Source organism: Talpa occidentalis, unplaced genomic scaffold (assembly GCF_014898055.3).
Source record: "Talpa occidentalis isolate TD23 unplaced genomic scaffold, MPIMG_talOcc4v2.1 talOcc4.9, whole genome shotgun sequence".
NCBI lineage: Eukaryota > Metazoa > Chordata > Mammalia > Eulipotyphla > Talpidae > Talpa > Talpa occidentalis.
Window position 1 is genome coordinate 113,592,367 of NW_023605305.1, and position 15,307 is coordinate 113,607,673.

At 49.1% G+C, this 15,307-nt stretch overlaps 1 protein-coding gene across 1 annotated transcript; it reads right to left on the minus strand.

Annotated features, from left to right (window-relative positions):
- Positions 1 to 2,253: 2,253 nt before the first annotated feature.
- Positions 2,254 to 14,932, minus strand: HMGCS2 (3-hydroxy-3-methylglutaryl-CoA synthase 2). Its single transcript, XM_037499424.2, has 9 exons — positions 14,829 to 14,932; positions 10,625 to 11,079; positions 7,223 to 7,348; positions 6,486 to 6,650; positions 5,144 to 5,309; positions 4,844 to 5,014; positions 4,194 to 4,300; positions 3,565 to 3,690; positions 2,254 to 2,450 (listed from the first exon to the last, which is right to left on the minus strand). Exons 1-9 carry the CDS (start codon positions 14,930 to 14,932, stop codon positions 2,344 to 2,346), a joined length of 1,527 nt encoding a protein of 508 aa, XP_037355321.1. The 3' UTR covers positions 2,254 to 2,343.
- Positions 14,933 to 15,307: the final 375 nt, after the last annotated feature.

Consider the following 15,307-nt stretch of genomic DNA (forward strand, 5'->3'; position numbering starts at 1 on the left):
CTTCCTGGCTGTATTTTTGTTACTTATTTCAGAGACGCAGGGTTCTTACGGAAGGGACATGGCAGCAGAGACGGGCGCCCCGGGGGCACGGTGCCCTGCAGTCCAGGACCCCTGGGCCTGCCTGCCTCGGCCTCCCGAGCAGACACCACACCTGGCACATCTGACTTAAGAGCAGAATTTTGTCCCTGTGTCATGGCTGTGAGGCAGGAGACTGTAGACTCCGTGATGGAGGCAGGAAAGAGGCAGAACAGCGCTAACTCCTGGAATCTGAGGGTTAGAAGCCCTGAGTGGCTGGGGCAGAAGGGTGTGCCCCCTGCAGACCCGAGGTTGCCTCCTCAGTGTGGAGAATCCCTGACCGAGGCAGAGCTGGGCAGACTGGCGCTCTCACCAGGTCATCGGTCATCACTTCGCCTCTTTCCTGCTTGGGGTCACCTGGTGATTTTTGCCCCACAGGGCAGTTCCTATCAGCACGACCCTAGCGCACCTGCTGGTGAAAAGTGACTGCGAGACGGGGAACTGCCCCCCTGGCTGGTGGGAGGGCTGCGTTCAGGTGCAGGAGCCCATTTCAGCATGTGGACGCAGAGCCCACAGCGGGAGGCCTGGGACGCGGGGCTGAAATTGGGGGTGGGGGGGGCCTGTCTCCTGCAGTAGCCGAGGCCATCCTCATGGGTGACCTGCCGTTGACCAGGGCTGATACTCACTGGACATGTATGGGGCCGGGGGCGGCATCCTGACAGCCCAGTTGTTAAACCCACTTACTACCTCCCCTTCCTCGTGTCCAGATGACTCCCTGGCGCAGGTGGAGGTGGCCCAGGCCGACCCCCAGTGCTGGCTGCTAAGGCCAATGGAGGCAGTTTTGACAGCAAGACCCTACAGCGACCCCTGGGGACAGAGGCAGGGCCCACAGTTGCTAATTTCAAGAACTCAAGGGGGTATGGCTTCTCTCCATGACCGCAGGCGCTGCTCTGGGAGGTCAGGAAGGAACAGGCCGTCCTGCTGGGGGTGCCAACTAGGCTGAGGGCCCCAAACAGCTGGCCGAGGAGGAGCAGAAAGGGGGTGGGGGTCAGAGAAGAACAGTCAGGAGCCTCTGGAGACTGAGGCTTGGAAGGCTCAGCTGCTGTGGATTAGCTGCTCAGCTGGGGGTTTACCTGGGGAGCCTGTTGTGACATGAACAACCTTGCTTCTTGCTCCCCCCCATACCCCTAGGGCCCCAGGGCAGGGATGGACCCTCTCTGCTCTAACCCTTTTTGGGGCTGTCATTCAAACAAAACGAATGACAATAATTTGACATCCCTCCCTCCCCGCCCCCCCCCCCCCTTCTGCTCAGCCTCCAGCTCCCTGAATTACGGCTATTTTCTGAGAGGACCCAGGGAATTGACGCCCTGGCCAGGGCCACAGACTGTCCTCCAGTGGAAAAGCTTCTTGCCCACTATCAACATGCTTTTGGGGGAGAGGGGAGGTGGAAGAGCCCAAACCTTAGCCTCTTAACCTCCGCCCTGGGTGTCTCCATCCAGGCAGCTGGCAAGGCTCAAGCTACACATGGGCCTCAGTTCCCAGCCCTGCCTGCTACTCCCCTCTGCGCGGCACCTTTAGACCAGGATGGAAACTGGGTTCTGCCACCTCAGTTCTGTGCCTCTCGCAGAACAGGCTCGACAGGGGAGTGAGGGGTCCGGGGGAGGCTGGGGGTAGGTGCAGGTGCGAGAGGGTGGGCCCTCGGAGCCAGGGCTGGAAGGCCTCTCCTGCCAGCTGGCATAGTTTTCTTCTGGTTTCCACGAAATACAGCATGGTTCCCTTCTCTGCCCTTTGAGTTATATTAGCTTAGTGCCAGTATGAAATTTAGAAATGTGCAGAAAGCCTGAAGAAATGAATAAGGCTCTGGCAGCACAGAGCCAATGCTTATGGGGGTGACTGTGTCCTATTCAGTCTATTCAACAGCAAAGAGAGGGATTTTTAAAACACAATTCATGAGCAGGGGCTCTGCTCTGGGAATTTTCCTGGGAACCACCACAGGCCTGCAGAAACCACAGAAGGTCGTTCAATGGCAAGTCTCGTCCTGGGCACCCCGGACCCCGAGTTCCCTGCAACCTGTAACAAGCCGATCAGGCAAACCAGTTGACTTCTTTCACGTTCTAGATTTAAGAATGCCCCTCCCCCTGCTTTTTGCCTTTCTGGGGCAAAGACCCCAAGAGTCGAAGTAGGTGCTCAGGTTCCAGCTTCCCCCTGGTGGCTTTGGGAGCTGTGGACACTCTCCGGCCTGGTTGTGGCATCAGAACTGCGTTTTTATTCAGCGCAAGGACTTTAGGGCTTGACATCACCAACCCTGCCAACTCTGGCTCACCCCCTTCAGAGGGAACGCCGGGCGTACGATCTACGGTAAAGCTCGTCCACTCGCTGCAGGTACCAAGTGCCGGGGAAAAGGCTGTTTGTGTCGCCAGGTGGGGAGAAGTTCACTGGAATGAAAAGAGTCTATAGTCAGAGCTGCGTGGGGCCAGAGGAGAAATGAGGGATTCCATCGGCACCTCTAGAGGTTCATGGCTGAGCAGAAAGGGGCTGTGAGGTCATCTTGACACACCCCATGGAGCCCTGGGCCACAGAACTGGGGGCAGCCAATGTGCATCTAGTACTCAAGGCTGCTAGAAATTACTCTCCCACCACGGAAATCATCATGACCTTTTGCCAGTGGGGTGGACGACCCAGCTTCTGCTTTCTAGTAGATACTGAAATTCTGACTCTGGTTCATTGTGGTAGTTCAGATCATTGATGATGGCCTCAGCGGTCCTGTTTTTATATTAAATTGCCTTTCTTCTCTGTTGTAACCTGTCCCCCATTCCAGATAAAACCAGCAACTACCAGGAATAGTTTTTTTCTGGAACATTCCTAATTTCACATGCTCTGTCTCTTTTTCAGACCCCACTGCAAACCCTGGGTTCCAAGTTCTGCTTGAGAAAATAAGGTTACCATGGTTTGAAAGCCAACATCTGGCCCCTCCAGTTCTAACTGGCACTTTTGTTTAACTTTCCCTTGTTTTTCTTCGGCAATATTTTGTTTTTATGTTTGGTAGGAAACAAGGCAGCTGGGAGGAGACAGTACTATTAGTGGATAATTAATTCATGTACATTAATTCCTTTCATCTGTTTGGCATCTTGCCAAGTTGAGACGATTTCAGAAATGAAAGAGCTGAGAAAACGATAATGAATTTCTGGAAGATAAAGAGCTCATGAGCCTCGAGTCAGTCTAGATTTGAGTATCTAGCTCCAAAGTCTGGTTTTTTTCAATCATTGCCCACTTGGCATTTTTAAAGGCCGTACCTCTGGCTTCTGTGGAATGGCATGGCCCAATTTTATACCGGAAGCCACCTTCAGCCTCTGACCTCTTCCCAACTCTGCCTTCTGCTCCTCCACCCAACTCTTGCCCTTTGACCCCACTCGATCTTCTCCCAACCACATCTCACAAACATCTTCATCCTGGTCCACTGGTTCTTAGAGTTTGATAACCCCTGGCTCTCAGCTACTGACATAGAATTTGAGAAAATCCCCTACGCTCCTCGCCTGCCCCTTCTCTTACCCTTGTGGTAAAATTGTTCTCTTTGGTCCATGATTTCCGAGAACTCCTCGGGAGACACGCGCCGCCGGGAGGCCAGGCGTTTGGGCAGGTCAGCTATACTGGACACTAGGTTCTCCAGCGGGGAGCCTGAGGAGCAAAGGCAAGATGTTAGCCTGCTTCACTGCCATGATCGCTGCTCAGCCTCAGCAGGTGGAGAGCCTGGCCCCACGAGAGCTCGCATCTGGGGGAAAGCACTTGGCTTAGAAGGCCAAGACATGACGACACAGGCTAGCAGACACATAGACAGACACTCACGTGGCCATAGAGCTTCTAGATATGTGTCCTTGGTCACTCCCACCATCAGCCAACAAATATTTACTGCATATCTTAAACCCCATCTCTTTAATCACTTGCAACCACCATTACCTCTGGGCTGGATTATCTTCTCGAATGATCTAACTGGTTTCCCCATATCCACCTGTATTCACAGAACTTGGACAAACCCTCCTCTGCTGAGATCCCTTCAGGGACTGCCTGTGCCCCTAATCATAACATCGTTCTGGCCTGGTTGGAGCCTCAGGCAGAAGATTGGCATTTTCTTTTATCAGGTGAATCTTGTCAGAATGGCCTAATAGAAAGATGAGACTCACCTGGAGAAGCGTCCTGGGCCACTTTAAATGAAAAAAAACTTGCTGCCAATCCAGAGCCATAAGAGAAGGCCCCGACCCTGGAGCCAGCCAACTCCTGGGGGGAATGACTATAGGGAAAGAAGTCAGAACAAAAACAAGCCCTTGTTACATCTGTTCGTCAACAGACCTCTCCCCTGTTGGCCCAATCCAGCCAACTGCATTCCCTTATAAAAGCCACAAACTAGACTAGCGATAGAGATAACAACTAACACCTGATGAGCCTTTCTGCCTTCATTGCTGCATGCATTCATGCTCACCAAACCACAGAAGGCAGGCATCGGTAACGAGGCATATTTGACAGCAGGGAACGCTAGGCACATAGAGCTCAGGTATTTTCCCAAGGTCAAAGCTAATAAGTGGTAAAGAGATTTGAACTTAGGTTGTAGGCTCTAAAACTAGAGTCTCCTAACTGCCATGCTCTGCTAAGTAGAGAGATTTTAAATGGAGGCAATAAAGCATGCAGACAAGTTCTGCTATTTTCTTGCTGCACCCAAGTAGCTCTTGCTCATATACTGACATTATTCTTGCACTTCGGAAACGACCGTTCACCACGCAGAGTAAGTCTGTGTACACAGGACACCTTTGACACATGGGGCAGACGCAGCACTCACTGGGCCAGAAGCGAGGCCAGACACCCGTACAGGGATGAGGTGTACGTGTTCCCATTGCGTGTGGCGAGGTAAAGGGAGTCCTTGGTTTTCTTGTTGAATATGTCCAGAGAGGCCTTCAGAGACGCTTTATCCAAGTTCCTGTCGTTGTAGGAGTCTTCCAACTTCATGTCCCTGCGAGGCGGGTAGAGGAACAGGCCAGGTGAGAGGCCACAGAGGAGAAAGGCAGCAAGGGGGCCAGACTCGGGGAGCCTCCTCCTCCCTCCCCCAGGACCCCGCAGGCCCCCCTCCGAGGACACCGACCTGAAAGCCTCCAGGCCCTTATAGTGGCTGCTCTGCGCCTCGCTGCCGGTGGAAAGGAAGTCGTTGAACATCAGGCGAGCCAGGGACTTCTGGACCATCTTGCAGAAGGGGGTGTGAAAGATCATAAACTGTAAATCATCCAGGGTGAAGGGCCGATCCACGCCAGCTGGAAGAAAAAGCACGAAAGCAAGGGAGCGGCGTGTCGGATGAGCCATTGGGCCCCGCTGGCCGAGAGGTTCCCTGTGGGGAGACTCAGCCCCAGAGAGCTCCTGCAGCAGACACTGAGGGGGGTCCGTTCACTCCCCCCGCAAGTGTCTTACCCAGCACTCCCCTAAGAAAGAAAGACACCAAAGAAACCAACATTGTCTTCCTGTCCACTCTGGCCAACCTGCACGGCGGAGAATGCCTTCACATGAACCTTGCGTTCCCAGAAACAGAACTTCAAAAATATGAAAGTAGGTCAGTGTCTAAGGTGAGAAGTTAGACGATGACTGGCTTGGATTTAGGTTCTGTCATCTTTGCTTGACACTCCAGACTCTCGTTCCGAAGAGGACAGTGTACAGTTGGGAGCAGACACCAGCAGGCATCAGACTCCAAAATCTCAAGGGTTTAGGATGCCTTGAGAATTCAGAGGCAGCGAGAGCAACGAGTCAATAGTTTTACTGTGGGCAGCGCCAGGAGGCCCCGAGCAGCACCTCGGCCCTGGGCACAGGTGTGGCAGCACCTCAGGCAGAGGAAAGGGAACAAGCCTGGCCGTCCTGGCTCCGCTCAGCACACGCCTTGCCTCTCTCCGATAACCGCCTCCTGCACAAGCCCATCTGAACACGGCTCTGCAAATTTTTTAAAGTGCATTTCTCTAAACTTGTAAAAGAAATTCAGAAACGAAGGTGAAAGTAAAATCGACCTGTAATGCTACCACCACCTGGAGAAATATCACGGATCCCTTTAGAATACAGGTCAGATTGGTCAACATCAGATGAAAAGGTGTCGAACTAAAAACCAGGAGTCAAATCACTTCTGACTTCAACAGAAACAAGCCCCAACCCCAGCAGGATGTGGTTCCCGCCACACCTTGCACCTCCCCCATGGCTGCACCCCCTGGTCTCATACTGGAGGCTTTAGCGCGTGATTGTTTACTTTCTTCCATTGGACTCAAGTTAAAGGCAACTTCATACTTGAATTTGCAAGACTTCCAGAAGGACTTTAGCATAGGCCTGGGGGCCGGTATGAGAAAAGAGGGACAGGAAAGAATTCTCTTGAGAAAAGCTTCAGGGGAGAGAAGTAGAGAACTGTCTTAAGCTTTGAGAGGAAACTCTTGTTCCCATGTGAGCAGCCTCCATACCTTGCTTCCACTGTTTCTGGATTTTCTGCCGGTACAGTGCGTAACATCGGTCCAGCGCTCGAAAGTAGCACTGAATGGAGAGCTTCCCATCCACCAGGGGGTACTCTGAAGTGGAATCTGGCTTGTAGAAGTCGTATGCGTTCTCCATGTGGGTTGCCCTGACCCCTGGCAAGGCAAACAGGGAATTTAGGGGTGCACCATGCAGCCCACATGGACAGTACGGACAGGAGAACCAGGGACAGCTGCCTGGTCCTTACTGTCTCATACCCAAGCCTCTGCCACCCACATTCCTTCTGTGTTCAAAGGGAATTGAATAGATGTTGCTCTTATATAAACGAGATTTATATTTCTCTTTTCATACCTATGTGGTCTTAACAAAATCTGGAATAGATGCTAAAATCTCAAAGGAGAGCCTTTTATTCTATATTCAATTATCTTCTTCCCTCTTCAGTTGCCAGTTTAGTTCCCTAAAGGTGTTTGCAGCAGTATTAACATTGTGTGTTCTGTTCCTCACGATCCCGATGGTGTGTCGGTGCAGAAAAGCAAACGATGATAATCTCTTCCCTTCCTCCCTGACCTCGGCTCCCCAGTTTGGTCTTTTGAAGGCCAGCGATTGCATCCTCAAATGCACACTTGAGTTCCGAGAGGTGGGTGTGCCAAGTTGGGGTCGGGACCTGTGGCTTTGGCTGTGAAAAGCACAATCTCTCAGGACCTGGTCATCACTGTCTACAACAAACCTCTTTCCAGGACCAGGGGCGCTTTGGGCCCGATCAGCATAGCCACAGCCCCAGCGCCCCCCGTGGGACGTGCGTTCCCAATGGGGTAGACAGCGATGTCACCGCAGACTACCATGGCGTAGCGACCTATAATGAGAAACAAGAGGCGACCATCATCACTCCCGAATCACAAATCAGTCTGCGTGGCCCCCACGGTCCAGGCACCATTGTGGAGACTGGAGATAAACTCGTGAACAGAAAGAAAGACCTGCCCTCTACCGCTCCTGTCGTAGTGAGACTCATCGTGAGACATTTAGGATGTGAAGTCTAGACTCATGTCCCTCTTACCCTTGTCTGTAAGATGCTTCTTGATTCAGAATTCTGTTTCTGAATTCAATAAAAATTTACTAATTTTGGGGAGAACTTAGGTTTGTACCAACACCTCTGTGGTCCTGAAGTTCCTTCCAAACCAGAGGAGATCTAAGGGGGCGGGAGGCTAAGTAACACTCGAAGCACTAGCTAGACACTGGTTCTCTCCAAACAAGACTTTTAAAAACTAAATAGTAATATCCTCGTTTACTGATTAAGACGCTGCCTTCCAGAGGGATTACAGAATTTGTTTAAGGTCACCCAGCTAGAGAATATGGAACTAGACATTTAAACCAGTTCTCACTGGATCCTACACCAGGGGGGATTTGAAGGACTTGGTACAAACTTTTATTATGTAAAGTGTTTTTATTGAATAACCATATTTAATGTCAACAAGCCCCAAAATGATTAGTCAGATAAATAATTGTAGTCTTGACAATTTCTTCCACTTTCATCTGACACTATTTACCCCCCAAACTTGAATCCATGGTAGTTTTAATATTTGATCTAACCTGAGAGGAAGACCCCAGTATTGTTTTGGGAATCATATTTTATGTAATGGAATCCAATATGGCTATGCATCAGTCTATAAAGAGAGGTTATCATCTCTTTATAGACAAAAAAAAAACTGAGGCCCAAAGAACATAAGTCATGTTTGGGTAAGGAACAAGAGAAACAGGATTCCAGTCTTCCAGCTTTTGAAATTCAAAAACCTTTTCTCAACAGTTGTAACAACCCCAACAGAAAAGTGTTATTTTGTTCCCCCAGTGACTGGTAAATGTGTGTATGTGTATTTAATTATTAGGTATTCAAATTTACTACCTAAAAACTAGAATGAAAACCTTCTATTAGAAAGTAAAAAGACAAACCAGGGAATTATTCACTATATTTACAACCAACAAAAAGCTGTTTCATTTATAGAAGATCATAAAACAGACAAGCTATGGAATAAAAAAATGTCCAATAAACAAAAATTATTGAAACTCTCATACCGGAAAGTAAATCAATGCCACTATTATTTTACTTATTAAATTGAAAAAGATTAGAAAGTATGATACCATATATTGATATGTTAAAGGAATATATTTTAGTAAATTATTTCAAAGAGCAAATTTTGACATGTTCTCTCAACCTTCTAAATCGACATGCAATTCCACTTTTAGAAACCTATTCTTACAACACATCATCACAAGCTTGCAAGACTATTTTACAATGCTTGTAAGACATTATTTATAACTGCAAACATAGCAATCTAATATCTAGCAACATGGGAATAAGTATTAATATCCATCAGCAGATATTAAGCATATTTTAATAGAACAAGGTAGGCTTTATATATATTGCTATAGAATAACCTCTAAGACATCATAGAGAGGAGGAGTACTACGTACAAGCTTAAGAACTAAAACTGACCACCAACCCGGTCATTCCCAGGAAAGACAGCCGTAGGAAGAAAACTCAAGTTGAACCAATATAAAATCCACTTGCTAATTGAGAGCTTTTAAATTCTACAATGTAAAAAAAAAAAAAAAGGAACTAAAACTGAATACATACATCTGTGCTTGCAGGTCAAAAATGAAAAAATGATGCAAGAATACATAGAAACTGGTAGTGTTGAATTTTCAAAAGTGATAGTGGGGTCAAAAGGGGATCTTTCTTCACTTTATGTGCTTCTGTGTATGTGTATATATAATCTTGGAAACTATATGTTTCAATTCCACAAAAACAAGAAAAATTAAGGTCTTCTAGGCAACCTGGAGTCAGCAACACTTGCTCTTCCCTCATAGCCTGTTCTCTCTCTGGAGCAGCTCAGAACTTGCTGGTGAGTCCCGCCCACCTGCTCCCATCCCAGGAGGATGGTCTGGTAAGGTCAGAAGCCCAGATCTCATCCACACTTGCCTCGTCTGGTCTTGGCAGTTACCATCGGACCCAAGCTCAGAAAGTTTTTAGGGTTTTTTTGTTTTGCTTTTAAAGTGTAGAATTTATTAACATCTATCCTGAGGCCTATGCAATAGTCTTTGGAAAATAAAAAACCTCCAATTTGGTTGCCACATTATTTGTCAATTGGGTTACGTAAAAAGCCCACATATTAAATTATTCTACAACAGAATGATTTAATGCAACAATAAGATCAATGATTTATTTTCTGTAAACATACTTGCTGCCTAATATTTTCCAGTTTACATCTCAATAATTTGCCTTTTGACTTTTTTCTCCCACCAAGACATCAACATTGAGGAAAAAATATAAGTAAGATATGGGGTAATATTAACATGTTGAACAAGAAGAAATTTCCCAGGAGCCAGGAGAAAGAGTAGAAATGCTCTGCATTATAGTCTATCTGTGATTCTCTAGGTCTTTTTCTACCAGGGTTTTTTTCCTTAATGCCTAAAATTGTTTAAAAATTTTTTAAGATTTATTTATTTATGCATACGAGAGCTGGGGTACAGTCCAGAGATGTGGGGGGTGAGAGGATCCACCAGAGACAGAGTGGGGAACAGAACAAGCAGACTGACTGAAATACACTGCTGAGATCAGCAGCGGGCTAGTCAGGAGAGGTCTGCTGCGCCATGTGGGTTTCTCCCTGGCCGGGGATCAAACTCGTGCTGCAGAGGCTGTGGATTGCCTCACAGTGCAGTGCTTAACCCCTTGCACCACCAGGGAGGCCCTGTTTAAACCTTTGAACCTCACCAATCTCTCTCAGAGACTTAGGAGAAACTTCAGGGAAACAGGTACCATTAAAGGAGAAATATGTTGCCTCTGCCATTCACTATATGTAAGATATTAGATCTTCCATTTTCTCATCCATAAACCAGGTGTAACACTTCCTTGACTGTTGCAGGGACTGAATGAATGGCTACTGACTGCCTATCTAAACCTATACTGTCTTAGTGATTATTTTCACTGTGGGTGTTGGACGATAGCAGCAGCTGCATGGATAAGTTGTCTTTCCTTCCTTGGATGCAACCACCTGGGGAACTGAGAAGCAAAATGGATAAGATTCAGCCTCCAACCTCAGTTCCTTTCTTACATAAGCCACCTGGAAATACGTACCATCCCAGGAGCTGGACTCCATCCAGTTGGCAGCGTTGAAGAGGGAGGCAGTGCCGCCATAGCAGGCATTGGTGGTGTCTATGCCCTCGATGTCAGTATTGCCTGATTCCTGGAAGAGTTCCATGAGCACTGTTTTGACAGCCTTGGACTTGTCAATGATGGTCTCGGTGCCCACCTCCAGCCGGCCCACAGAGTCCCACGGGAGCTTGGTGCGCTCCATCAGCCGCTGCACCACTGTCAGGCACAGGGAGTTGATGTCTTCCTGGACTGAGCAGAAGCCCATCTCGGTCTGGCCCAAGCCCACCGTGTACTTCCCTGCCTCCACCTTGTTGTACTTCTCCAGGTCAGTTTGGTCCACATACTGGGCTGGGAAGTAGACCTCCAGGGCATGGATGCCCACATCCTTCGGCCAAGATTCTGTTTTTGGCAAGGGGGCGGCAGGGATTGTAGAAAACCTGTCGTGGAGATAACAATCATAATCCCATGGGCTGTTCTAGTCAGTTTCCTCAAAAGACAATACAACAAGCAATTTATATAATATTTTTATGTATTTTAAGGATGTTATCAGATGAATGCAATTTAGAATTGTGTCTTTCTGTTGAATAGGCCCTTTCATTACTGTTACATGTCTATCTTGGCGATATTCTTTTTTAAAAAGATTTATTTATGCATACAAGAGCTGGGGTGCAGGCCAGAGGTGTGGAGGGTGAGAGAATTCACAAGAGATAGAGTGGGGAGCAGAACAGGTGGATCTACTGGAATACACTGCTGAGGGGAGCAGCAGGCGAGACAGGAGAGGTCGGCTGCGCCATGTGGCTCAGCAACCTGGCCAGGGATCGAACTTGTACTGCAGTGGCTGCAGACAGCTTCATTCAACACCAAGAATATCTCTGTGATATTCTTGATATAAAATCTATTTTTCCTGGTTTTAGCACAGCTGCCCTAACTCTTAGATTTCTGTTTACATGAGCAGGATACACGAGCAGGAGAGCTTCCTTTGGCTGTTGCTACCTTTTAACCCCTCAGTCTTTATATTTAAAATGCATTTCTTATAAACTGCATATAATTGGGTCTTTTAACATTTGTAACAAGCTTCCAATATTGGTGTTTTTATTGGAGCAATTAGTCCATACATATGGATTGTGGTCACATGATAGTTGGGATGACTTCAGTTTAACTGCATTTACCCTCTCGATCCCCTTGAACTATTGTCATCATGTAGTTTGCTGCTTCTACAGATGTTATAAATCCCCTACGACATAATTTTAAAATTTTCATGCATTTGTAAAATGTCCTGCTTATTGCCCTTCTGCCTTTTTTTTTTTTTTATACAAGAACATCCTAACGTTCTCCTACTTTTAAGAACATTGTCTGCTTGATTCTATCCCATCTACTTTGGCCCCCCAATATTTATTGAGCACCCCCAACACTATGTTGGGTTCCAGAAGCACAACAGTGAGTAAGACATCCTTTGTGCCTGCAAAAAGGGCACCGTCTGACGGAGGAGCATTTTACAGCTAATTAAATCACAGGATAAGCAAAGAGTGTGTGAGTGCAGAGGGCAGAGAGAGCAACTCTACATGGCCAAAGAGAGAAAGTGGCGCAAAGGCCAGTAGAGAGTGTAATCTCTTTCTTCTGGAAACTGCCCACCTCTCCTCACACCCGACTCCTACTACCCCTGACGTAAAGCTGAAGTTTCTCCTTCAGGTGCAAGCACAGAGCTCACCGATCCCCCTCCTCTCTTCTCCCACATGAAAACACCTAAAATCTGGCCACTTAAATGATATTCTTTACAGGTGATGGAATCATGACGCATGCGCACTGCCATGGGAGTCAGTCCCACATGCGAAACACCCCCGGGGGCCACCGGGTTCCTTCAAGTCATGGAGAGGCCAAGATGGGGCCATGGGAGAGGCCAAGATGGGGCCATGGGCTTACACACCTAGCTCTATGCCTCAGGCGACTGTGTGTCAGTCATCCTCAGGGCCCTGGGCTTGTGGTGTCCCAGATCTCCGTCAGGGAGATGACTTGAAAGGACCGCTGTGAGGCAGGAGTGGCTCATATGATGACGACATAGGAAGGTCTAGTGATGTGGATGTTCATCCACATCTGTCCAGAAAGGTCTGGAGTTCAGTCCTCTTATTTATTTGGTGTCCCCAAATCATTGGAGTTTGTACTATCAAATATTTGTGGAGGAAAGTCCCCAGCACCTAGGAGCTAATGGTTAGCCAGCAGTTGGTCTGCCCTTGGCTGGCATTGCCCTTAGCTTCATCTTCGCTCTGTCTTTTCTGAGCTCACTACCTTCCTCTCTGCCCAGTTAGAAATACAAGGTTGCCAGGAGGGCTTCCATGACTCAGTCACTTGGTGACTTTTGTAATTGTCCCTGTAGAAATCTACTTCTAGAAATGGATTCAAGAACCTTCAAGAAAAATTAACATGTAGAGGCTTCCAGAAACATCAGACCACTGATGTATTTTTGCTAAAGAATAACCACTTTACTTAATTTAAAATTGCTTTTGTCCTGGTTTGCGGGGCCTCCTTCCCTTGTGTTCCAGAATTAGCTGTTCATACCTGGGACTTTGCCGCTGAGTGGGTGTGGGAGCCAAGGGGCGGGCACGGAGAGAGGTGGTCAAGGTTCTGGAGAACGACCTTGACCAGCGGGTGCAGTGAGGTAAGCACATGCGTACATCATGGGCACATGCACATCACACACACACACATGCACCCATGTGCTCCAACCAAGAGACTGTGATAAGGCCGCAAGAGTGGTGTATGCAAACCCTACCAAGTTCAAAGGAAGCAGAGAGTCCCTGTGGGAGGGAGGGCAGGAAAGGTTTCATGGAAGAGGCCACATTTGAGATCATCTCGATGGATGCGTGGAGCGTCCCCTGAGAAGGAGCTGGAGGGGGGTGCTGGGGCTGAGGTCACAGCAGGCAGCTGCTGCTGAGGGAGCAGGGAGGGGTGCCCAGAGCAGAGATCGTGAAGGGGAGTAGGGAGACAACGTGTAAGGAAAGCAGGAGGGGCCCCAAAGTGCAGGCCATGATTCTGAATAGGAAATGTGGTGAAGCAGATGCTGAGATGGGAACAGGTGTTAGGTTGGAGCTGATGCAGGCGGGAGTAGCAGGGACAGAGGCAAGAAGAGCCATCGAGAGGATTCTCGTTCCCTGTTCGAACCACAGAATGTGGGATGAGCCACAAGGACCCCAAAAAAGGAAATAGGAACCCTGATCCCGCGTTTGAACCAAGAAGCAGGGGGTTGAACCAAGAGGGCAGGGGGTTGAGAACGCTTGGCAGGTGCCAACGATTGCTGAGTGAGACAGGCAAACCCACATCCATCCCTCCTCACAGACACGGGCTGGGATCTGAGCGGGCTCACTCGACCTGTGAGCAGGCGGGGAGGGACAGCGTAGGTGCTGGCAGAGTCAGGCGGAAAGGAAGAAGGGTAAGGAGCAGCAGCCCAGCCCCCCCACCCACCCACACAGCTGGGTTCCCTGGTATCGGGCAAGGGGAGACTTTAGATCAAAGCCATTTGTCTAAGTGCTCATGGGACGGAAGCAGAAGGGAGGAAATGGTTGACCCTGAAGTCCAGCATATAGTCTGGGGGGCCAGGAGCTAGCTAGAGCTGCTTTCCACAGTCCTAGGGGAATGCTAGTGCGTGGGCTAGACTAGGGAGTGTTTACAAAGACACACACACACACACACACACACACACACACACTCACTCACACATTTTTACTGTCCTTTCTCCCTTTCTTAAAATCAGAGGGCAGCGACAATCGCTTCTGAGCACCAGCCCACACTGAATCTGGCTGCAGTGATCTGAAGCAGGTGCTTCAACTAATACCACTCTTGGCCCAGAGTCCTGAAGGTCTTGGCGGGACCAGGTGTCAGGGCGGTGGGTCCCCCATGGGGCCCGGTGCTGGTATTTCCACCACTTCACGCAGCTGGGGGAGTAGAGGTGTCATTACGGCAGGGGCCAGAGGTTCGAGTCCTGGAATCCATGTGGGGTGGGGGCTGCCGTGCAGAGACGAGCGAGGAGACCCCGTGAGGTTGGCTGGCTCACCCGAGACTGCACACAAGGCTTGCCAGCTTTTGGCTGGGATTCTAGTGAGTTCTTCCCTTATAACAGCCCTGTTTGCCTCGCTCTGCTTCCCTGAGGTTCTCAAAGAGCCACCTGCACCGTCGCAGGAACAACGGGACTCACCTTTGCTGGGCTGCTGGGAGGAGGCGAGCAGGCACCAGGGAAGCTTCCTGCACCACTCTCTTGACTTGCAAGGCCCTCTTCACTGGACTCAACAGCCGCTGCATTTCCAGAGCAACAAGCAGATAGCCAACAGCTCAGGCTTTCAGAGAGATGCCCGGTGGTGCCCCGCCAGGCTTTATAGAGCCTGGGACTCCCTCCAGAAGCCACGCCTCTGCTTACCCAGCTCAGTCTGCTGCACAAACTGGGCCAAAGGTCTCGTGCAAAACATGGGTGAGCAAAGGAAAACATCTTCACTCCAGCGTGTAAGAGCTGCCCTGCTCCCGGGCATGCCCAGGAGCGGAGGCTGGCTCCTGCCTTCCCAGGCACCATGCCCTGATGCGGCCACCACGCTCCTTGTCACACATTCTAAGGTCACCTGATCTGGTCTGTCTCGAGTGGATTCCCCAGGCCACCTTGTTCTTGGGGTATTGTCTTGGTGC

Coding starts and splice junctions, on each gene's coding strand:
- HMGCS2 (XM_037499424.2), bottom strand. CDS start 14,932: ATGCAGCGGCTGTTGAGTCCAGTGAAGAGGGCCTTGCAAGTCAAGAGA. Junction 6,651..7,222: donor GCCCCTGGTCCTGGAAAGAG/GTTTGTTGTAGA, acceptor TTGCCTTGCCAG/GGGTCAGGGCAACCCACATG. Junction 4,301..4,843: donor CTGGCCTCGCTTCTGGCCCA/GTGAGTGCTGCG, acceptor CTTTCCCTATAG/TCATTCCCCCCAGGAGTTGG.